The sequence below is a fragment of the Neomonachus schauinslandi genome, chromosome 5 (assembly GCF_002201575.2).
Source record: "Neomonachus schauinslandi chromosome 5, ASM220157v2, whole genome shotgun sequence".
Taxonomy (NCBI): domain Eukaryota; kingdom Metazoa; phylum Chordata; class Mammalia; order Carnivora; family Phocidae; genus Neomonachus; species Neomonachus schauinslandi.
The window spans coordinates 152,828,506-152,852,075 of NC_058407.1; the positions used below are offsets into that span (position 1 = coordinate 152,828,506).

The 23,570-nt window shown below is 39.2% G+C and overlaps 2 protein-coding genes across 3 annotated transcripts in view; one reads left to right on the forward strand and one right to left on the reverse strand.

Annotated features, from left to right (window-relative positions):
* Positions 1 to 4,180, reverse strand: part of ERI2 (ERI1 exoribonuclease family member 2) — a 17,065-nt gene extending 12,885 nt beyond the window's left edge. The window contains exons 1-5 of the mRNA XM_021692224.2: positions 4,135 to 4,180; positions 2,802 to 2,869; positions 2,632 to 2,715; positions 1,981 to 2,108; positions 1,128 to 1,284 (exon numbers count right to left, since the gene is read on the reverse strand). Of these exons, the coding sequence (XP_021547899.1) occupies positions 1,128 to 1,284; positions 1,981 to 2,108; positions 2,632 to 2,715; positions 2,802 to 2,869; positions 4,135 to 4,157 (460 nt within the window). The 5' untranslated portion in view covers positions 4,158 to 4,180. The remainder of the gene's footprint in view (positions 1 to 1,127; positions 1,285 to 1,980; positions 2,109 to 2,631; positions 2,716 to 2,801; positions 2,870 to 4,134) is intronic.
* A 343-nt stretch (positions 4,181 to 4,523) lies between these two features.
* Positions 4,524 to 23,570, forward strand: part of REXO5 (RNA exonuclease 5) — a 40,401-nt gene continuing 21,354 nt past the window's right edge. For both annotated transcript variants that reach the window (XM_021692233.1, XM_044915641.1), the window contains exons 1-9: positions 4,524 to 4,810; positions 9,314 to 9,426; positions 11,116 to 11,242; positions 12,344 to 12,440; positions 16,429 to 16,572; positions 19,680 to 19,768; positions 20,731 to 20,846; positions 22,379 to 22,517; positions 22,662 to 22,756. In XM_021692233.1, coding sequence (XP_021547908.1) covers positions 4,673 to 4,810; positions 9,314 to 9,426; positions 11,116 to 11,242; positions 12,344 to 12,440; positions 16,429 to 16,572; positions 19,680 to 19,768; positions 20,731 to 20,846; positions 22,379 to 22,517; positions 22,662 to 22,756 — 1,058 coding nt within the window. In that variant the 5' untranslated portion in view covers positions 4,524 to 4,672. The remainder of the gene's footprint in view (positions 4,811 to 9,313; positions 9,427 to 11,115; positions 11,243 to 12,343; positions 12,441 to 16,428; positions 16,573 to 19,679; positions 19,769 to 20,730; positions 20,847 to 22,378; positions 22,518 to 22,661; positions 22,757 to 23,570) is intronic.

Below are 23,570 nucleotides of genomic sequence, written 5' to 3' on the forward strand. Positions count from 1 at the left end.
TAAGGAAAAAAAAAAAGAAGAAGAAGAAGGTAGCGGGAGGGGAAGAATGAAGCGGGGGAAATCGGAGGGGTAGACGAACCATGAGAGACGATGGACTCTGAAAAACAAACTGAGGGTTCTAGAGGGGAGGGGGGTGGGAGGATGGGTTAGCCTGGTGGTGGGTACTGAGGAGGGCACGTTCTGCATGGAGCACTGGGTGTTATGCACAAACAATGAATCATGGAACACTTCATCTAAAACTAATGATGTAATGTATGGGGATTAACATAAGAATAAAAAAAAAAAAAAATTAGGTCAGGTCATGATCTCAGAAGAAATTAGGTTGGGGGGCGCCTGGGTGGCTCAGTTGGTTAAGCGACTGCCTTCGGCTCAGGTCATGATCCTGGAGTCCCGGGATCAAGTCCCGCATCGGGCTCCCTGCTCGGCAGGGAGTCTGCTTCTCCCTCTGACCTTCCTCCCTCTCATGCTCTCTGTCTCTCATTCTCTCTCTCAAATAAATAAATAAAATCTTTAAAAAAAAAAAAAAGAAATTAGGTTGGTAACTAAGTTTCAAAATGATTTCTTAAATACCCAATTAAACACACTGAGTATTTCAGAAAGAAGAGTAAGGTGTCAAGTTACAAGGCCTACAAGGAGGTTATCTGCTTTCAACATTCTAGAAAATAACTAATGTAATTGAGAAACCAGACATCTTATAGAAACCTAAAACCAAAAATATGACTATTGATGGCACAGCATTGCTATCAACGACTTTTAATGGCCCCTTTTTTTCCTAGTGTGAAAGTATAAAGCAAAGAATGTGAGTTGAATGAAGACTCTTTTCATTCAAGGTTATAGAAAGTAGCATAAATGTTTTCACTAAATCATCTTTGCCTGGAGCCAGAAGAACAGGGAGGTACAATCTAGAAAGATTCTTAAAGTTAAGTCTTAAAAAATTTTAAAGTATCCCAGAATGGTAAAATTTGAAAAATATGAATAAATTTACTTTCCTTGGTTAACATCTGTTTGGCACTGAGATTTCTTTTTGAGGTCTAAGAGGTTAACAAGTACAATTCTTACTATAGATAACGAATTACATAGTGGTTATCCTACTTATTTATGACTGATAGATATAACTTATTTTTTACCTGACCAAGTAACAAATGCACATAATTTTACTTTGGAATTAGGCAGATCTGAAATCCCAGCAGCAAAAATAATTTTCTTCTGTTGTTGAATCTTCTGAATCCATTTACAGAACTGAGATAAGCAAATCCTCAGAGGGACTCCTTCATCAACTTGAGCCTGAGTAAAGTCACAAAATCTAAATTGAACAATCGAATTCCGTAATTATTGAACACATCATTAGCACATAATTAAGCGCTATAGGGGGATGTAAAAAAGAAGAGGTTCTGTGCGCCTGGGTGGCTCAGTTAGTTAAGTGTCTGCCTTGGGCACAGGTCATAATCTCAGGATCATGGGATCAAGTCTCACATCAGGCTCCCTGCTCCACAGGAAGTCTGCTTCTCCCTCTGCCCCTCTCCCCACTCGTTCTCTCTCGCACGCAAATAAATAAAATCTTAAAAAAAAAAAAAGAGGTTCTGACTGCCAGAGTTTATTTAGTGAAAAAGATGCTAAAACACATGGAAGAGAGATGATATAATGATTAGAACTCTGCGAGACAAGAAAAATTAGGTTGCTCTACCTAAAATCACACAGAAATATAGTAATTAAATCCTGACTGACAGAAATTTGATGTCACTTAATTTCCGTAAGTTTGATATTCATTTTTACAATACTATTCTAATTTTTAAAAATTCCAACAGAGTTCTGGAGGGAACATTATTTCTAACAGTACATAAATCTAATTCCGAATGGTATATACTTTTTATTTTCGTTTAAAAACTGATTTCTGAATTTTAATATTTGCATCATACTTTCTTGTTCCTTTTTGGGGAGGGGCAGGGTGAGAAGAGAGGTAGGGAAAAGAGAAGGGCATACCTGTTTTATGCCTGTCAGTTCCATGCAAAATTCAGAAAGAATTGGATGTTCTTGAGGCTGAACGTAAGCATGGAACTCAGATTCAAACTCTCCAGTTGATGTATTCAGCAATACTGCTGGAAATTCAACTACATGAGAGAATCATCAATTGACACTTGAATACATAATTGTTAAATTAATGCTGTAATCACTCTAAATTAAACATATTTTACCATCATATATCATTATTAGACAATCATTATTTCAGTAAAAGCATATTAAAATGACCAAAGCAGTGTGATATAACAGTTATAATAAAATTGTGCCAAAGAATAAGTCAGAATATTAAAGTTATGAGTGTATCTATTTAAACTCTTGAATATATTTCCACAATTAAATATGAAGACCATATGTAAGTTAAAATGTACTCCTTTTTGCAAAGGTATTTTTTCAGTTCCTATGCAACTGAGATTTTGTATGGAATTCTAAAATAATTATTTTATATGATGATACTTTTAGATGTTAGATGTTTGTTCTTTTCTTGTCAAGTCAGGTTTTATAGTAAACTACCAATTCATAGGACATCTTGTTTTCTTTTAACTGTTGACTAGTTTCTATCTATTAAAGTGACTCCTCTAGGGCTAGCTTTGACCACTGGCAGTCCAGACTTACTTATTTCTTGGCTCTGGTGGCGTTTCCCATCATTCCAACATGTTGACTCAAAATCAATGACAATTAAGTAGTCAAACAACTGCTCTGCAAAACAAAGGGTGTCCTTATGCTTTATCAGTGTTAAAAGTGCAAGGGATACAAAATGTAAAGAAATGAAGCACGCTACTTACTAGATTTGCTTCTTCCTAGATTTCCACTTGCTGGTACAACTGACTTTCTTCTAATTAATCCAAGCTGCCTAAAAAAGTAAAACAACCCAATATGTTCAACAAACTCACACTCCTGTTCGAATATGCTAACAAACTAATGGTATAACCCTCATTATTAATGGGACAGGAAATTGAACTAGACTTTGAGAGCAAAAGACCCTGGTTCTTATACTGACTGCCACCCTCTCTTTTAAGTCATTTCACCTGCATGAGCCTCAAAGGTCATATTTGCAAACTTAGACTAATTCTTTCTGCTTCCCTTATTTTACAGTAAATACTGAGGAACTTGGTTGATTGCAGAGGTAAAGATGCATTGAAAAGCTTATTTTTGCCTTTGCATTTTTCAAGCCCTTGCTATGTGCACAGCACGGTTCTGAGGAGATAGGGCAGATCCAGTCTTCCAGGAGCTCAAAATACAGCTGGGTAAAAAACCTAGACATCCATGGTAAACTAGTGGAAGGTATTATATGACAAAGGCAATACCTGAGTTCACAGAAAGGTATGAGCTTACCGAAGTGTTAAGTAAGACAACTACTTCGAAGAACAGGTCGAGTTTAACTAAGCAGACACTTCCTGTTGTCCTTTTTTGTTTAAGACATGTGAGGAAGCGCAAGGAGTTGGGAATAATTGCGAATATTTATTTGATTTCTTACTACACAGCAGGCACTGAACTCTGGTGATCTCACTTAATCCTCAACAACTGTACGAGGTAGTCACTTTTGCTATCTCTATTTTATGGGTGAGAAAACGGATTCAGTAATTTGCCAAGGAACACAGATTTGGTATGTGAACCCAGGATCGTCCAACTCTGAAGCCCATGCTATTTACTAATACATTACAATACATTACAACAGTGCTTCTAGAAATCAGAAATGTGCACAGCGTGACCAGGAATCAGGGAGAAAGCCACAATAAATCAAATGACGAATTAAACGATCACTAGGAAGTGGTGGGGTGAACAGCTTGACGGGTGACGTGGGGGCTGCCTGAGACCTCGGAACGGCCTACCAGGCGCTGTCACGTCCATTCGTTTCCCGAGGCCTACAATGGGCTGACAGTGGCTCAAGGCCACACAGTCCGAACCCCGGTTCTTCCAACCTTGCGCAAAGGGCGGCCTGAGGCTCGAGACCGAGATGCAAGCAGAGACCTTTCAGTCCGGGCCAGACAGTGCGGGTCGGAGACGCCGGGGCTGCAGAGTATGAAGGCTGATACCGCGGATGCCCACTGCCCAGACCTGCTGCAGACGCCAGCACCCGACCAGGAGCCACCCCCAGGCCAGAAACCGCCCCCTTACCGCGCAAGCTTCTTGGTCGCCATTCCCGGCACTCCTTACTCCTCCCAGCCCAACTGCGGGAAGTTGTTAACCCCCCACTTCCGGTCCGTTCAAACCCCTGGCGCGTCGGAGGAGGCGGTTGCGGCCGCGGCTCTGGCTGCGACTGAGGCGGCGGCGGCTGCGGGTTGGGCTGTCTGCCGGCTCGTCTTCGGTGTTTTCCGGGCTTGGGGGCGCGGGGAGTGTTTTTTGGCGGGGAAGTCGCTTGGCAGCAACTTTCTCTCTCTTTTTCAACGGGCGGAGGCGCCTTTGCGCCGTTGGGGAACCGTTTCGAATTCGGCCTCCGGCGCGGACGGTAAAACCGTTGGTCTCGGTGCGGTTTTCTCCGCTGCGGAACAGGGAGGATAGTTGGCGCCCTCGCTTTTCCGGGAGGGTTGGGAGGGCTCCGTACACTGAATTGAGGAGAGGATCTGAGGGAGCCTGTAGGCCGTGGAGGCCTCACCTGCTCCCCCGTCAGGAGGCGGCGTTTCCTCAGCTCTCGCCGGTGTTTCTTCACAGCCTCATGGATCCCGAGAGGGAGAGGACCGGGAGGCACCTCAAGAAGGGCAGAAAGAGGAGGCGGGCCGCGAACACGCTGGTCGGGGCGGCTGAGGCGATGAGAGCCCGTTGGACTCTGGAGGAGAGGCAACCTGAGGCCAAGGTGAGTAACGGGGAGCCCGAGTGGGCGGTTAGGAGCCCGAGGAGGTTAGGAGCTGCCAAGCCCGCGCCCCAGCCGCCTTCGGGGCCCTGCCTGCCCTGGACGCTGCGGGTCAGCCTCATCCACCCACTGGCCTTTCGGAATCCCGCTTTCCAGTCTGTAAAATGGGAAAGCTGATAATGGTTCTTAAAAACTGGTGTGGTGCCTGGGACCCAAAAAGAATGTTCACTCAACAAATAGTTCATTGAGTCTTCCGTGTGCCAGGAATTGTCTAGGTTCCGGGAATATCCCAGTGCACGAACCCAAAATTCCTTGCCGTCGTGCAGTTTACATGGCACGCCAGTAGGGGAATAATAAGGCTGATGAGCATCCCTGCTGTGTATTGAGAAGTAAATATACGTGGTCCATCCCTTCAGTCATCAGATTTCTGTTGTCTGCCATGTGCTGGGCACTGCCCTAGGCACTGGGGGAACATCAGTGAATAAACAGAGGTGACTACTTCGTTCTAGTGGAAAGAGACCGAAGACAAACAATAGGTAGAAATGATAACCGGGTTTCCCCCACTATCCGAAAGTAGAGCGGTCCTGTGAAATCTTTCTAAGTTGAAATGGTTTAAAGCAAAGAAGCATTTATTAATTTATGCGGGGGGGCTGGGAACTGGAACGTTTCCAGACTCCCAAAATAACCTCTGTTAGGTTTGCTCATATCTCAAGACAGATCTTGCTAACTGATCCACAAAATCAAGGTAAAGCGCAGATGCTCACAGACAATTCAAAGCTATGAGGGCTTCATGCTAAGTGTAGTTCTTGGGGAAGGAGCTTCGCTGTGCCACTCTGCTTGGGGTGTGCTGCCTTTATAACTGGCTTGTTGTGAAACAAATGCTGAAGGTAAAAAGTGTAAACAGGTACAGTGCTAATAGGTCTGTTGTAAAAGGGAAGTGGCAGAACACAAGCTTTCAGAAAGCAGGGGATACCTGTAGGATGTAAAATGGGAAATAGTGCTATGAAAACATTTTTTATTTAAAAGGGATTCTTTTTTTTGCCTATCAAATTGGCAAAACAACTTTTTAAAGGTTAATATGGTGAAAAGTATAAGGAAATAGACAATCTCATCACTGTTTTATTTTGAAACAATCTCAAACTTACAGAAAAGTTGCAAGAACAGTACCAAAAACGACCCCAGTCAGCATTTGAAAGTGATTGCTAACAATGCTCCATGACCATCCACTCATATTTCAGTATTTCCTGTAAACAGTCCTACATAACCACAGTGCAACCATCAAAATTAAAAATAACATGGATATATTGCTACCATCTTATCTTCAGACCCCATTCAAGTTCCTCAGTTGTTCCAGTAATATCCTTTTTAGCAATAAGATCCAGTCTAGAATCATGTGTTACATTTAGTTGTCATGTCTCCTTCAATCTATACAATTCTTTAGTCTTTTCCTTGACATCTGTGGCCTTACTACTCTTGAAGAATCCTGAACCAGTTATTTTGTAGAATGTCTCTCACATTAGATTTGTGTGTTTCCTCATCGATTAGTTTTGGGTTAGACATGTTTGGCAGGAATATCACAGAAGTGAACTCTTTTCTCTTGTATTTTATTAGGTTGTACATGATTTTGATTTGTTCCATTCTTGTTTTTCTCTAATTTTGTGGAGAGATGCTTCCTTGTTAAACTTGTAATTCATTTTTTTATTAGTATGAACTCATTGCCTATTTTATTCAATGGGTTATAATCCATTACTATATTTTGATGCTCAAAATATCCCATATTTGAGCGTTAAGCTAGCTTCTGTGTTCTTTGGACCTCATAATTCTTTGAGCATTTCCTTATTTTTTTGGCACAAAAAGATGTTCCAGGCTCATCTGTGCTTTTCCTGCCCCAGCCCTGGAATCAGTAATTTTTTTCTGGGGTGCTTGGTTCTAAATGACATTTAGAAACTCAAGGTTCTGGGTATTAGATGTGCTCAGTGCTATCAGGATGTCAATACTCCCAAAAGAGAACTAGGAAATATGTATTTATACATCCATATACCCATATACACACATATACATGTTTACCTTTAAATATTTTTCTATCCATACATACTAAAATCTCTACCTGCAGTCTATTTCCACAAGGTTCATTCTTGCTTTCTCTCTTCATGTTTATAATTTCCTTCTCTATTCAGTGAGAAACCTGATTTGTTATTATTTTCAGTATATTTGACCAGTTCCCATGCTGCCACCGCCCCACACTCCCACACCCTCTTCACCTTGCTTGGGCTCTGTCACCCTGCCCCATGTACCAGGCCACCCTCCTGTGTGAATTACTGTGACAGGCTACTATCCTTATCCTTCATACATGGACACCCTTACCCTGTTCAGGCTCTGAATCTTGTGGCAGGCCACCTTTTTCCCTCAATATTGATGCCCTCCTTGCCTTAAATACTTTCTGACATCTGACACCAGCCCTCACTGCTCTCCACTTCCCTCTACATGGATGCCTTCATACCGCTCAGGCTTTGACACCCCACAGTGAGCCATCCTTCTGCATGTATGCCCTCCCTAAGGGTATGTTCCTACCCTTAGTCTTAGCTCTCTCCCCTATAGCATGCCCTCCCCGCCCCCCCCCACTTAGGCTTTGACCTCCACTTGGCAACCATGTTTACTCACTGCCACATAGACCCCTACCTACCTCACTCAGTCTTACCTTATCAATCTTATAATTTTGACTGGTAAATATAAATTGGTATATTCTTTCAGGAGTTAATAGTACTTGTCAGAATTAAATAGTTGACCCTTGAACAACATGGGGGATTGGTGTGCCAAACCACCATTTACCCTCCCTGCCCTGTGCAGTCCAAAATCCTTATATAACTTTGGACTCCCCCAAAACTTAACTACTTAAAGCCAGACCTTACCAATAACATTGGTAGCCAGTTGACCAGAAACCTTAATGATAACATAAACAGTTGGTTAACACATACTTTGTAAATTACATGGATTATATACTGTATTCTTACAATAAAGTAAGCCAGAGAAGATGTTACTAAGAAAAGCATAAAGAAGAGAATACATTTATGGTACTAAATTATATTTACCAGAAATGAACCACATATAAGTGGATCTGCACAGTTTAAACGTGTGTTGTTCAAGGGTCAACTCTAGGTGCTTATTTTGACCAGGAACTTATCCGGAGAATTTATCCAGGTACACGGGGATGTTTGAAAGGATGCTCATAACAATAAAAAAAATTAAAAAAAAAAAAAAAAGGATGCTCATATTATTTATAATATAAAAAAAGTGTCATCAATAGGGAATTTTTTCATATATGTTGTAAGTGTTCAGATAAATTTAGAGAACGGACTACTAAATTTGGTATTTGATACATTTAACTGATACAGAAAGGTATTTACTGATTTTTGGGGAGAGGGAGGGTTGCAGAGTTGGTTACCAAACAGAACATATACTCTAATCCTTTAGGGGGAGTATAATATAGAGATGAAGAATTAGGGCTTTTTTAGGAGGGAGAAGCTTTAGTGAACTGCCTGTTTCCCCAGAATAATGTCAGACTCCTTAGCTTAGACTACATTGACCTATGACCTGACTCCCTCTTTTCTCTGTTCTCAAATCTCCACTGCTCTGCAACATGCCATTTTGGTTCTAGCCAAACAAAATTACGTGTTTAGACACAACATTCCCCCCCATCTGACTGACAAATTATTTTCAAGACAATTCCAGTATTTTCAGTATCAGTGACGTTATCCCCCAAACTCTCTAACCCCCAAGGCAGTTAGCCTCTTTGCTCCTACACCTTTATAATAGCACTTACCCACATTGTATTGGAATTAGCTATTTCTGCATTTTTTTTCCCTTAGTAGAATGAACTTGAGAGCATGAATCATGTTTTATTCATTTTACTATCCCTAGCAAGTAACCAAGTATCTGTAGTAAGGTTCTGTATCAATGTTTATTAAATATTGTATTAATGTCATATCACAGGTTGTTGTTTTAGATCTTCATTTCCAATTAATTAGATTCCTCCTTATATTTGCATATAATTTGCTTTGCTTTGTTCCTGTTCTCAATAGTCCTAATTTTTTTAAAGATTTTTACCTATTTGAGAGAGAGAGAATGAGCGATGGGAGGGGCAGAGTGAGAGAGAGAAGCAGACTCTCTGCTGAGCAGGAAGCCTGACATGGGGCTTGATCCCAAGACTCAGAGTTCATGACCTGAACCGAAGGTGGATGCTTAACCAACTGAGCTACCAGGCACCCCTAGTCCTAATTTTTTTTTAAGATTTATTTATTTATTTTAGAGAGAGAGCATGCAGGGGAGGGATAGAGGAAGAGGGAGAGGAGCAGACTCCTTGCTGAGTGGGGATCCTGACGCGGGGACTCAATCCCAAGACCCTGAGATCATAACCTGAGTCAAAATCAAGAGTCGGACGCTTAACCGACTGAGCCACCCTGACGTCCCGGTAGTCTTAATTTTTAATGCCCTGATTTATCTTTGCAGAAAGCCCGCTTATCTACTATTTTATTTGCTGAAAACTGTGAAGTGACCCACGATCAGTTATGTGAATTGCTGAAGTATGCAGTTCTGGGCAAATCCAGTGTTCCTAAACCCAGGTATGAGATGTACTTAAATGGTGGGTATAAACCCGAGGTTTCAAATTAGTGTCTAGAGGGCCATGTATTCCTTAATTAATATTATTTGTTTGCTGTACAGAATGTCCTAAATTTTTTCTTTTTCTTTTTTTCTTTTAATGGTGGGGGAGGTGCAGAGGGGGAGGGAGAGAGAGAGAATCCCAAACAGACTCCAAGCCCAGTGTAGAACCCAATGCAGGGCTCAATCTTATGACCCCGAGATCATGACCTGAGCCGAAATCAAGAGTCAGACGCCTAACCAACTGAGCCACCTAGGCACCCCCTACATTTTTTCTTTATAGGAGTTGCCAACATTTAATTTGGGAATTCCTTTATTAAAATCCAGATACTTTAAAAAAAAAAAATCCAGATACTTTATTTCTTCAAAAATTTCTAAGATGTGGCAGTTTTATCCCTGTATTCCCAAATGGCAACAATTTGTCAAAGCTGAACAGTGGCCTTCCCCTTATAGATGGGGCATGTACACTTTAGTGTACCACCTACTGGTAAATAAGGCCTGCTTCTCTTATTTACATTATCTGTCTGGCTACTTTTTGGTTTGCAACCCTCTTGGGAGCTTCCTGGGTGTAAACTGAAACCTGCCCCACTTACTTGGAGGGCAGGGAGAGACTGAAGAAAGAGGCAGGCTGTTCCAGGTTGGTAAGTGGCAATTTTAATAATAAGCGAAGGGAACTTACATACAAGGCTTGTCTTGGGCAGGAGGAAGACAAATGGATCCCTACACATGCCTGCCAAATCTTAAAAAAGTTTATATAGAGGGTTTAACTGGGTTCAGTCATGTGAACCATGCAGGTGTTTTCAACACCACATCACTGTCTCAAGGCTATGTCCTTGGAGCAGCCTCTGGGATCAGGAAAGACAAGCAGAACCCACATTCAAAGGGCAGAGAAGAAGGGGGTGAGGAGCCTTCAGGTGCCAGGGTCCAGGTGACATGTTAGCTGGCAGTCATGTCTTTTCATTGACCTTTCCCAACACCGCTTAAAGGGATTTTGGTTTGTAACCCCTAGTGGAGACCCAATTGAAAATAACATGATCATGTGTTAAGAATCCCAGTTAATCTTTTCTGTTCCTTTTACATTAAGGGACAAAAAGAATTATACTATTCTGATATCTTCAATGCCATTGTTAAATGTCTAATGAAAATTGCTTTTGTGTATGTACCAATAAAAAATTTTTCAAAACTTTTTAATTTCTCAGACGTATCTAAGGGAGATTTGCTAGATAACTCAAAAGCCATCTTCTGTATTAACAAATATTGCCAGTAGTCTTTCAATTTATCTAAAACTGGCTTTCTTAAAGCCAGTCATGTGATTACTAGCTTAGGAAGGACTCAGCAGCTTGGGATCTTGAGGATATGCCTTTGTAAAATGAGTTTATTTCCAATTTAAAACAAATCGTAATAGGATTTTGGATTTGAATGCATTGTGTTTCCCTTGGTATCCTACTTGATTTGAATGCAATAAACTATTATCTCAAGAGATCTCTATTTGAATTCTGTACAGTAATAGCTGTTCTTTGCCAGGCAGTCATTGAGTAATGGTGAACTCCATTAACTTTTGCTCACTGCTTTTTTTGCACCCTTCCCTTTTGTATGTCTATAACTGACTTGATGGTATCACTTTTAGCTGTGCTGGTTTGATTTTTCAACAGCTGGTGCCAACTTTTTCACCAAAACCACCTGAACAACGTGGTGGTTTTTGTACTGCAGGGAATGAGCCAGCTACACTTTTACAGGTTCTATTTGGAATTTGGATTTCTCCGAAAGTCATTCAGACACGTAAGTTAAGAAAACTTTGTAGCAGGGCCTGAGTTGAGTCCTCTCATCCAAAGACTAGTGCATGTCTCAAACTATGCTCTTTGGCAACCTGATTGAACAAGCAGTAGAGGTTGTAGAAAGCAAGAAAGATTAAGATTCAGAGATCTCTTGTTGAGATTAGGTTTGCCTCTGATTTTCTTTGATAATTTAGGCAAAATATTTATTACCAGATTACAATCTATACGTAGTCCCCAGGCTGATATATCCTGTTTTATTCGGGTTATGATGTTTTCAGAAATTATACACTTTACGTAAGTCTGTGTTTTTTGGCCTCTTGACAACATCACAAGATTAGACATCCTTAGAACAGTATCTGGAGCTGAATAGCGGCTTTCATCTTTAGAAGAGGCATGTGCTCTCTATTTTCCTTCCCATAGCCACCTCTAGTCTTTATTGGACTGTTTCATCCATTTACTGCTGAGGGATTTGAGTTGGTGAGTCCTAATCTCCTTGGGTCTCCATTTTCTTTTTTGCTTTCATTTATCAAAGGCTACATATATGCTAGGACCTACATCAATCATTCTGCATGCATCATCTTTAATTTTCACAGTAGTTCTGTGAGAGATATAAATATCTTCTGTATGTGAGGAAACTGTAAGTAACTTGTCCAAGTTATAGCTAGTAAGTGTTGGAGCTGGAATTTCAGCAAAGGTGAGCCTAAGGCTGGAGCTTTCAACCTTTCAGCTTTGCTGGGTCATCTGTCCTAACTACTTGGCAAGCTGTCAACTAAAGTATAATAGATACAGAAGTGCTTGGAAAATATAAGGGACTTTCCTTTTCTGAGTTATACATTTCTGTAATGTTTGTCTTTGTTTCCAATGTGTAATCAGAACCAAATAAAATATCTGAGCTGGAATAAAGGTGGCTTCACTTACTTAGTCACTTTTATTATTATTATTACCTAGTCACTTTTACACATTAAGGAAACAGTCCTCATTTTGCAATACAAACAGTTAAGGTCCAGACCTTTCATAGCACTGAGCTGACAATAAAAGTGAAAGTCTTTGACAATATTTTAACTGCTTTCAAGCACTTTTATAAAAACTTGGTATGTATTTTCAGAAATTCCGCTTGCCACCACCATCATCTAATTTCCTAGCTGATATCATTGGACTGCAAAAGAAACAAGTAACGGGGGATCTATCCAAGATGGTGGAAGGTATGGCTGTGACTCTGGTTTGATGATTTGCTTGTTCTTTTTTTTTTTTTTATTTTTTTATTTTTTTAAAGATTTTTTTTTTATTTATTTATTTGACAGAGAGAGATGGCGAGAGAGGGAACACAAGCAGTGGGAGTGGGAGAGGGAGAAGCAGGCTCCCCGCCAAGCAGGGAGCCCGATGCGGGACTCGATCCCGGGACTCCGGGATCATGACCTGAGCCGAAGGCAGTCGCTTAACCAACTGAGCCACCCAGGCGCCCCATGATTTGCTCGTTCTAAAAGACATTATGGATATGCTTATAAGTGGGTTTATCAGTCAAGTTTATTCTTGCAAACAACTAAGGTCAATTCTAACTACCTTAAACAGAAAAGCAGGGTTTTTTTTTAAAGAAAAAATGGATAAGTACCTCGGGAGAATAGAGAGCAGGAACCATAGCCCGTATTCATGCCCCAGAAACCATCTGGTTAGGTGCGATAGCATAGGCTATCCCTGCATATCACTTAACATTGGACTCTTATAAAAAACTGTGAATAATTTTTAAACTGTCAGTGGCTCTTTGTACCCATGAGTGTACAGATGGGAAGGAAGATCTTGCCTTTGACTAATGGAAAGGAGACCCTTAATACTACTCACAGTGGGGAGTAGGCAGGAGGTTAAGATGCTGGCCATCAAAAGAGAAATATCCATGATGGCAGTTTTTCAAACGATGGGTTGTGTCCGTGAGTAAGTTGTAGTTAACCTTCTGTTTTTGTAGGGGGAAGCAGGTAAGTGATGGAATAGAAAAGAACTTGCTCGATAGAGTTCATTGGACATAGAAAGGTAAGTATTGTTCAGTGATGCTTTTTTGTGTGTGTTCAGAAATAATAGTTACACTGAGGAGATGTGAAAAAGTGGTGAAAAGCCAGTGATTCCTTCCTATCTCCTCTAGGACTGTGCTTCTTCTTATCCTGTCTTAAAGACCCCTGACTTCCTTTCCACTGTTCCCCTCTCCTTCTACTAGATGCCTGTATCTGACCTGCCTCTGTATTTTATTTGACCTCCACTGTATTTTAAACATTTTTAAGTAAATAACAGAGTAATTACTAGATTCAAAGCTCATGTAAAGACATAGCATTGCAAAAGAAATCATCAGAAAAAAGAAATTTGATGTGGCTGAAGAATATAGATTGTTGGGGATAATTGGAGGAGGATGGGTTAGAATAAGATAGTTGGGGGAGGATGGTAGTGGTGAGAGACGAGGCTGAGAGGTAGATTAAAGCTCTGTCCTGCAGGCTGTAAATGTCATGCTAAGGACTTTGGATTTTATTCTGTAGACTTTGAGGAGTCAGAGGATTATGGCTAGTTCTCTATCCTCTTAAGGATTTCACTTTGTTTCCCATCCTAAATATCAGAGTCCCAAAGCATAGTCTGTAACACTGATCTTCCCTCAATTCAGTCTTTCCTTCAAAATATTTATATATCTCACACTACATCTAAAACTAATGATGTGATGTATGGTGATTAACATAACAAAATTTTTTTTTAAAAAACCACAAAATATTTATATATCTCCCCAAGTTGACCTATCGCTCTTCTTTGGTTAACGCCTGTATCTTTATCTCTAGGTCTGATGTCCCAGATTCCAGGCTTGCATTTTCAACTGCCTGCTGAATGTTGCCACTTAGATATTCCCCTGTCCCCTCAATCATAACATAGCTAAAAGCATTTTTCTTATCCTTAAATAACATAACAGGCTCCCATCTTCAAATCGCCTTTTCTCTTGGTATCAATTTTCTCTAAGACAACGGTCTTGAATTTTAGAATTACTTTTCTTTTGGCTCCCTGTACCCAGTCTGCATAGCTCATTCCCTTTGCTCCTATGAATATCTATTCATAAGTCACTTTACCAGAGAGATCTTCCCTGATTATAAAATTTAGGACAGTAACTCTTTTCCTGCCCCAGTACACCCTCTCCTATTTTCCCTCCTTTACTTTTCTCTGTGGTCCTTATTCCTTACCTGACATACTATATATTTATTTATTGTCCATGTTCCCAACTAGAATTTCAGTTCCATGGAGAATTTTGTTGACTTTGTTCATTGAGGAATCTCTCGTGGCTAGAACAATGCCAGGCATATAATAAGTACTTAGTAAGTACTTGTTGACTGAATTATCAGTGTGTTCTATCGGTTTTTCTTGTGTACTGTTTCTTTCATATATCCCTTTTCCTCCATCCTTTCCACCATCTTGATTCAGACTAATCTTTTTTCTTCTTTGTTGGTTTTTTTTTTTTGGTCCAGAATTTCTGCAAAACTTTTTCTCATTTCTCTCTCTCCATTTTCCACATTATCTTTGAGGTTGATCTTTCTTAAATACTGTTATGCCATTTCCCATCTTAGGAACTTTCTCTTGCTCTCCATTATTTATTGAATAATGGACTAAAGTCCAAACTCTTGAGTCTGGCATTTGCAGTGGCCTACAGTTCATTTTTATACTCCTCAGCCTTGTTTCCTATACTGCTCTCCTACACAGACTTTTTTTTTTTTTTTAATTCTCAGTTGGTCTAGTCACTACCATAACCAAGTTTGCTTTGTACATTTCTGTCTTAACCTGGAATCCCCTCTTTTCTATTTACAGTATTTTGACTTCTTTAGTTGCAAGGACCAGATACTCATTCAGGCCATCCTAAGTGAGAGGGATATTATTAAAAGGATGCATGTAGACTAGAAAGCTATCAGGAGTCTAAGTGTCCTTTCATGGGCAATTCTCTATATTTCCTAGTTTGATTCTGGAAGCAAGCAATCAGATCAGCTTAGCTAATTACCATTGTCCCTTCTGAGCATGTCTTGGCTAGGAATATCAACTTACTGGTTTACTTACAGATGGGTCTCTTTTTTCCTCAAAGATTTTATTTATTTATTTTAGAGAGAAAGAAAGAGAGCATGAGTCGGGGAGGAGCAGAGGTTGAGGGACAAGCAGACTCCATGCTGAGCACAGAGCCCAACACAGGGCTCAATCCCAGGACCCTGAGATCATGACCTGAGGCAAAATAAGAGACGCTCGACCGACAGCCACCCAGGCACCCGTAGATGAGTCTCTCTTAAGCCAGGTTCCCACTCTCAATCCAATCGGTGACCATTCCTGCTTAAAGAATAGGCTGATGCTTGAGCAAGTGGCTAGGGGTGGAATAGATTTAGCTAGAAGGGGCTGTTAGGAGTGGCAGGCACTGTGATGGGCAGGTCTAAGACACCAACTCTCTAAATTCTGCTTTTTCTTCAAGATTCAGCTAATCTTTTCCTCTGTTGAACCGTATCTCACCACCCCAGCCAGTGTATTTTTCTTCCTTTCCCTTTTATGGCTTTTATTATTACAACCCATTTGAGACTTATACTCTCTTTATGTTCCTATAACTATATTACAGTACAGGCTCCTTAAAGTTGGGGCTCGGTCTTATACGTCTTTTGATCTTCACTGTGCTTACCTGACACAGGTTTAGAAATATGTCCTTTGAGGTTTCTTAAACACACGTTCTTTTTTTTTTTTAAGATTTTATTTATTTTAAGAGAGAGCTCAAGCTGGATGGTGGGCAGGGGAGTGTGGAGGAGCAGAGGGAGAGGGATAAGTTGGCTCCGTGCTGAGCACAGAACCTAATGTGGGGCTTGATCCCACCACTCTGAGATAAAGACCTGAGCTGAAATCAAGTCGGACACTTAACCGACTGAGCCACCCAGGTGTCCCTTCTTTTTTTTTTTTTTTTTTTTTTAAAGATTTTATTTATTTATTTAAGAGAGAGAATGAGATAGAGAGAGCATGAGAGGGAGGAGGGTCAGAGGGAGAAGCAGACTCCCTGCTGAGCAGGGAGCCCGATGCGGGACTCGATCCCAGGACTCCAGGATCATGACCTGAGCCGAAGGCAGTCGCTTAACCAACTGAGCCACCCAGGCGCCCCCAGGTGTCCCTTCTTGAACACACATTCTGACGTAAGTTTAATTGTTCTTTTTGTTTCAGGGTCTTTACCTTCTGCCAGTTCAAAAGTCAGCATCAACCTGCAGAATGACCCTATTATTCAAAAGTATGGCTCTAAGAAAGTGGGCTTAACCAGATGCCTTCTCACAAAGGAGGAAATGAAAACATTTCACTTTCCATTACAAGGTAGGTTTGTATTTAATCTGATGTTGGTAACAATGTAAGTATATTTAACAGTTTATTTTAAACTATTACTGTTGAAAATTCATTGTTTTGGCTGCTTTCCAAATGACTTAGTCCATCTTATATTAATAAGGAAACACTGTAAGTGTAGATGTGTACTATGATTGGTAAAGTGATGATTTCGGATAGTACATAAACATGACCTTAAATATCATTGAAATATTCTGGGAGAAAAGTTATTCCTTTTTCAGTTTTCTTTCATTCCTTCTTACTATATTAAAAGGAAGTCAATATGTCTTTAACACTTCTCTAGTACTTCCAGTCTTCCTCTTACCCCACCATACCCCATCTTCATTTTCTTCAATGAATAGAACAAGTCTGGGCTCAGAGTCTTGGTCAGTTATGTAGCAAGAATTTAACAAAAATGCTTTAATTTAATTTTATTTTCTTTATTACCTTTTAATCATAGCAGTAATGTTAAATTTCTTTTTTAAAAAACCACTCTATTGAGATATATAATTAATATACCATATAATTCACCCATTTAACAAAATACAATTCAGTAGTTCTTAGTGTATTTACAGAGTTTTACAACCGTCACCATAATCAGTTTTAGGCTACTTTCACACCACAAAAGAAACGCTGTACTATTATTTTTCACACAACACCCTTACCCCCTAGGCAATCACTAGTTTCTGTCTGTGGATTTACCTATTATAGATATTTCATATAAATGGAATCAAACAATATCTGGTCTTTTGTAACTGGCTTTTTTTACTTAACAAAGTTTTCAAAGTTCATCCATGTTGTAGCATGTATCAGTACTTCATTCTTTTTTTAAATTTCTTTTCCTTTTATTTTAAATTTAATTTTAGTAAGATTAAATATAATTTAGTTTTGGGGGAGTCTGGCTGGCTCAGTCAGACGAGCATGAGACTTGTGATCTCAGGTTTCTGAGTTTGAGCCCCACGTTGGGTATAGATATACAAATTTAGTTTGAAAATAATATGTGTTGGCACCATCCATATATGAAAACTCGTATCTTTCAGTTAATCCTACTTACTACTTTTTTAAGATTTAACAAGCAATTATTTTTTTTAATGAAGTATAGTAGTTAACACACAGTATTTCATTAGTTTCAGGTTTACAGCATAGTGATCTGACAGCTCTGTGATTATGCTGTGCTTAAAAGTGTAGCTGCCATCTGTCACCTTCATTTATTTTCATTCAAATACTATTCTTTATATAGATATACAACATTTTCTGCATTCATTAGTTGAAGGACATTTGGGTTGTTTCCACATTTTGGCTATTATGAATAATACTGCTATGAACATTCAGGTACAAATTTTTGTGTGGACATAATGTTTTCATTTTGGGGAAGTATATACCTAGGAGTAGAATTGCTGGGTTACATATGGTAATTGTTAAACCTTTTGAAGAACTTTTTCCGGAGCAGCTGTACCATTTTACATTCCCTCCAGTGATGTATAAGGATTTCAGTTTCTGCACATTCTTACCAACAACTTGTTATTCTGTCTTTTTGATTATATCCATTATAGTGGTGTGAAGCACTATCTCATGATTTCGATTTCTGTTTCTCTGATGGCTGATGATGTTGAACATCTTTTCTTTTTTTTTTTTTTTTTTTTTTTATTTATTTGAGAGAGAGAGAGAGAAACAGCATGAGAGGGGATAGGGTCAGAGGGAGAAGCAGGCTGCTGAGCCGGGAGCCCGATGTGGGACTCAATCCAAGGACTCCGGGATCATAACCTGAGCCGAAGGCAGTCGCTTAACCAACTGAGCCACCCAGGCGCCCGGGGTTGAACATCTTTTCATATGCTATCTGTAAAATGGAGTTAATAGCTCATATATCATGGATTGCCATGGGGATTAAATGAGTTAAGGTATACAAAAGTGCTTAGCATGTTGGGTGGCACATAGTGCTTTTGAAAAGTTATTTTTTGTTATTATTGCTACTAATCATATAGATAAGGGCAGCAAGTATAAAGTCTCCCAGATTTGGGTTTGCCTCTCTTTTCTGGCCTAGACCATATTTTGATTCTTTTAATTGTAATTAGTTGGCAATTTTGAGGTACTATGACACAGAAACTGGTCAAAGTTCCTCAAACTCTACTTTGTTTCTTGTCATACAAGATCTAGGTATTTATACTGTTTAAGCCTCTGTCTGAAGGTAAGAATTTTCAATGGTTCAAACACTTTGGGACCCCTGAGCGGAATATGCCTGGTTATTGACTAAGTAAGGGTACACAATGGAGGGGGTACCTTAAGCCTATAGGTGGGTTCCTGTAGGGAATTTTCAGGCTATGATTCCAGAAAAATGCAGGCATGTTTCTGAACAGAGATCTCAGGGAAGTCTCAAGGGTAGAGTTGGGTGCAGAGGTGCACGTGGTGAATGTTACTTTCTGCCTACAGTGAAATCCTTTTAGATCTCTATTGTGATGGAATTTCATTCCTACTTTCCTACTTCCTACAGGAAGATGCTACATGCAGTTTTTGCATACTTTATTATCCTCCTTTAGTGCCTACGTGAAAAGGTCCAGTGACTTGGGATTTAGCCAAAATTTAGGTGTTTTTTGTTTTGGTTTGGGTTTTTTTTTTTTGAGAGAAAGAAAGAGCGTGCAGGCACACAAGGGAAGGGAGAGGAGAGAGAGAATCTTAAGCAGGCTCCATATCCAGCGTGGAGCCCAATGTGGCGCCCAGTCTCACAACCCTGAGATCATGACCTGAGCCAAAATCGAGTTGCATGCTTAACTGACTGAGCCACCCAGAAGCCACAGCTACAATTTAGTTATAATATATTTTCTTATATGGAGGAAAAATTGTTACTTGGTAACTGCCAAGAAGTCCAGGCTCTACTATCCCCTATAAGAGCAGCCTGTAGTATTCTTCCAGATTATAAAAATGAGCAGATGGAGAAAAACTTGAAGACTGACATTGTCTCTCATATAATTTTTATATTTCAAGTGTCTAACAGAGAAGGTGTCCAGCAAATACGGTATTTCAGTTTTCCCTCGGTGAATGAATCTAAGAGTGATGTTTATCATCTCTAGTTTTAAAGGCAGATATTTTATTTCTTTTCCTCCTAGGTTTTCCTGACTGTGAAAACTTTGTACCTACCAAATGTAATGGTTCTATAACAGACAACAGTCCTCTCTTTGGACTTGACTGTGAAATGGTAAGTACTACTTTTAATGTTTCACCTGGAGGGTTACAAACTAGAGTCTAGTAGAAGATGATTTCTTGAGTCTAATGCACCAGTGAACCAGTGCATTTAGTTCCAATATTTTGGTTTAAATAACTGAAAGTAGACCCTTTTGCTCACATTTTAGAAAACTTGGATATATGCTCCAGGATGAAGAATAAATATCACTTAAGTTTTTTAACTAGTTGTTATGTTTAACCAAATCTCTGTCATTTACTATAAGTTTAGTCCTGTCTTTTGAACAGGGTTTTATTGTTCCCCTAAAGACTTTGACTCAATTGCCATTGGTTTGGCTTAGTTTTACACATTTAAGATCAGAAGTAGGATTTCCCTCAAGCTCCCTTTGTGTTTTACTTTGTCTAATTAGTAAGTCTCCTTTCAAAGACAGGGCATCCCCTATCAATACTCAGGTACCAGTCTCTCATTTCTTAACAGAATGGCTAAGAGCTAAAGTTTTCGAATCTCATATCAGAGTGTGTATCCTGGCCTTGCCTATCAATGGCGTTGTCACTTTGGACAAATTCTGTAACTTCTCATTCTCAGCTTCTCCCTCTGTGAAGTGGGGATAATAATAGAGGTACCTCATCATGTTTAGTATTGCATTAGATGATAATAGAGCATATTAATAAAAAATTACTTTATAGTGGTACTCGGCTAATACTGGGATGTCATACACAATAAATGGTAAAATGATGAATGATGTTATTTCCATCCATCTTCCTTGAGCACATCCTTTTCAGAGCAATTAGATGAAATGTTCAGCAGTCTGCCTAGCTTTAATTTTATTCATACTGGGCTCTCTAGTTAGCAAAGGTTGTGCCATTGTCACTGGGACCCCAGTAGATTACAGTTGATGGCAATTGAGATAGTGTTAATAATGAGAGGAAGCAAGAGCCTCCACAGTTCAGCAGTCTGACTATGGCCTGGTTTTTCAGTGCCTCACATCCAAGGGGAGAGAGCTAACACGCATCTCACTGGTTGCTGAAGGAGGCTGCTGTGTTATGGATGAACTCGTTAAACCTGACAACAAGATTATGGACTACCTTACCAGGTATTTTTCACCTTGCCTTCTGCCATCCCTAGTACTGGCAGACTAGAGTGGAATATGACAACAGGAATACTTTGTAGTTTCTGTTGGTTTAGGTATTATCTACTTTTATGTTATCAAAGACAAGGCTGGGGTGGGTAGCACAACTGTAAATTTTAAAACTGAAATTGCACAATGTCACTGTATAAAGCTCTTTAACCCTCTTGCTCTCTAGTCTTCCTGTGACCTTGAGTAAGCAGATCTTCCTTGTCTAAAGTCTCCCAGTTGTAATCATTATGTAGCAACTGCCAAACAGCTGGAGTTTTGCTCTCTGATAAGACTTCATTTGAAAAATCTGCAAATCACCATTTGGCAGTCAAATGATTTACAGCTTAAGCTGCCTTGACCTCAAAAATCAAAACAAAGTTTTTCCATAACAGAAATTTGAAGCTCAAAAATTTTAGTCTTTCTTTTTAATTGTAATTTCAGAATGTACATATTATAGTGATTAGGCAAAGAAAAGCTAGTAAAACATTATTCTTGAAGTTGCATCTATAGATTCTGCTTACCTTAGGCACAGAGAGGACATGATAGTAATAAAGATTGTCTTATTAGCAGACATAATTAGACAGTATTCTTAGGGAACAGTCATTTGTGGCAAAGATGTATGTACAAGTTTGTTTGTCACAATATTTCAAAAATATGGGAATATAAACATCTGAAAGTAGTAGGGGATTGGTTAAAATATGTGAAATCTATATAATGGAATACTCTAACCGTTTAAAAGGATGTGTTGAAATAGATTTATTGATGTGAAAACTTGTTAATGATATATGGCAAATGATAAAATCATGTTATAAAGTAACATGCATTATGATTGCATTTTTATAAAAATAAAATATATACAGGGGCACCTGGGTGGCTCAGTCATTAAGCATCTGCCTTCGGCTCAGGTCATGATCCCAGAGTTCTGGGATCGAGCCCTGCGTCAGGCTTCCTGCTCAGTGGGAGGCCTGCTTCTCCCTCTCCCCACTCCCCCTCCTGTGTTCCCTCTCGCTGTGTCTCTGTCAAATAAATAAATAAAAATCTTTAAAATAAATAAATAAATAAAAATAATAAAATCTATACATGGGGGCGCCTGAGTGGCTCATTTGGTAAGCATCCAACTCTTGATTTTGGCTTAGGTCATGATCTCTGGGTCCTGGGATTGAGCCTTGCATCAGGGGCTTTGCACTCAGCAGGGAGTCTGCTTGAGGATTCCCTCTCTTTCTCTCTGCTTCTCTCTCTCAAATAAATAAATCTTTAAAAAAAAAAATATATATATATATATACACATGAATATATGTATCAAAAAATATGAAAGGATATTTACTAAAATGTAAAAAGTGATCACCCCTGGGTCATGGGATTTTGGGTTAAATTTCCTCTTATCTGTATTTTCAACCTTTTTAAACTGAGCATATATTAATTTTTAAAAATATTCTTTTGAAATGACTTTTCAGGGAGGAAAACCTATTAATATCCTGACCTGTCCATTTCTCTCTTTTTATTGAAAGCTTTTCAGGAATCACAAAGAAGATTCTTAACCCAGTGACAACCAAACTCAAAGATGTACAGAGACATTTAAAAGCACTGCTTCCTCCTGATGCTGTGTTAGTGGGCCATTCCTTAGACTTGGATCTCAGAGCACTGAAAGTGAGTATCTGACTTAGTTTTTCCAGTATATATGCCTTTTCCATTTATTTCAAATCTAAAGTCTTGAGTTCTTTTATTCCCTCAGCCCACTTGTTTTTTCCTTTAGCATAGGATGCTACTCATTCTATTCTCTTTCCTCCTCAGATGATACATCCATATGTTATTGATACATCATTGCTTTATGTCAGAGAGCAGGGCAGAAGATTTAAGCTAAAGTTCTTAGCCAAAGCTATTTTGGGGTAGGTTGTTTGCATATTATAATATTGTCCTGACAAGTTGCATATAAGTTAACATATGATTTCTTATTTAATGCATATTGCAAATTTCAGGGTCTCTATTCTCCCTCTTAGTCTGTAAACATTATTCTTTTCCCTTCTTATGAATCCTGGGATCCTAACTCCAGAGAAGTATGACTCAGAGATGAAGAAATTATGGGAATACTAAAAGGGGTTTACATTCACATCTGAGGGTTGATGGATAGAACTGGACAGAACCGTCAGAAAAGTTAACCAGAATTTGAAAACATAATGTTCTTATACTGAATGTATCTTCTTATGTACAAACACATGTGTATGAAGATGTTCATTATAGTATGGTTTAAAACAGCCAAAAACTGCAAATATTCTGTAGGAGTGGTTAAATAAATTACGTTTATCTATATTATTGAATACTTTGTTACTGTTAAAAGAATGTGATGGATCTGTATGTGCTAATAAGGAACTCTCTTAAAGTACTACTGAGAATAAAATGGAGATGCAGAACAAGATCTATATATGCCTAGATATCAGTATGATGTAGATTAGATCTAGATAAATTTATAGACACAAACGTATGTACTTTTTTAAGGTTTTTGAAAAAGACCAAGAAAAAATTTAAGTACCTATAGACACTTGATTGCAAATATAAAATTTCTGGAAGGTGACTTTAAATAGTGGTTACATTTAAAAGAATGAGGCAAGGTGTTGGCTGGGGAGTGGCCAGAGACTTTATTGGGTAGCCTTTTGTCCAGATGATATGCTTGCTGTAGACAAAGGCATTCCTGATCATTATACA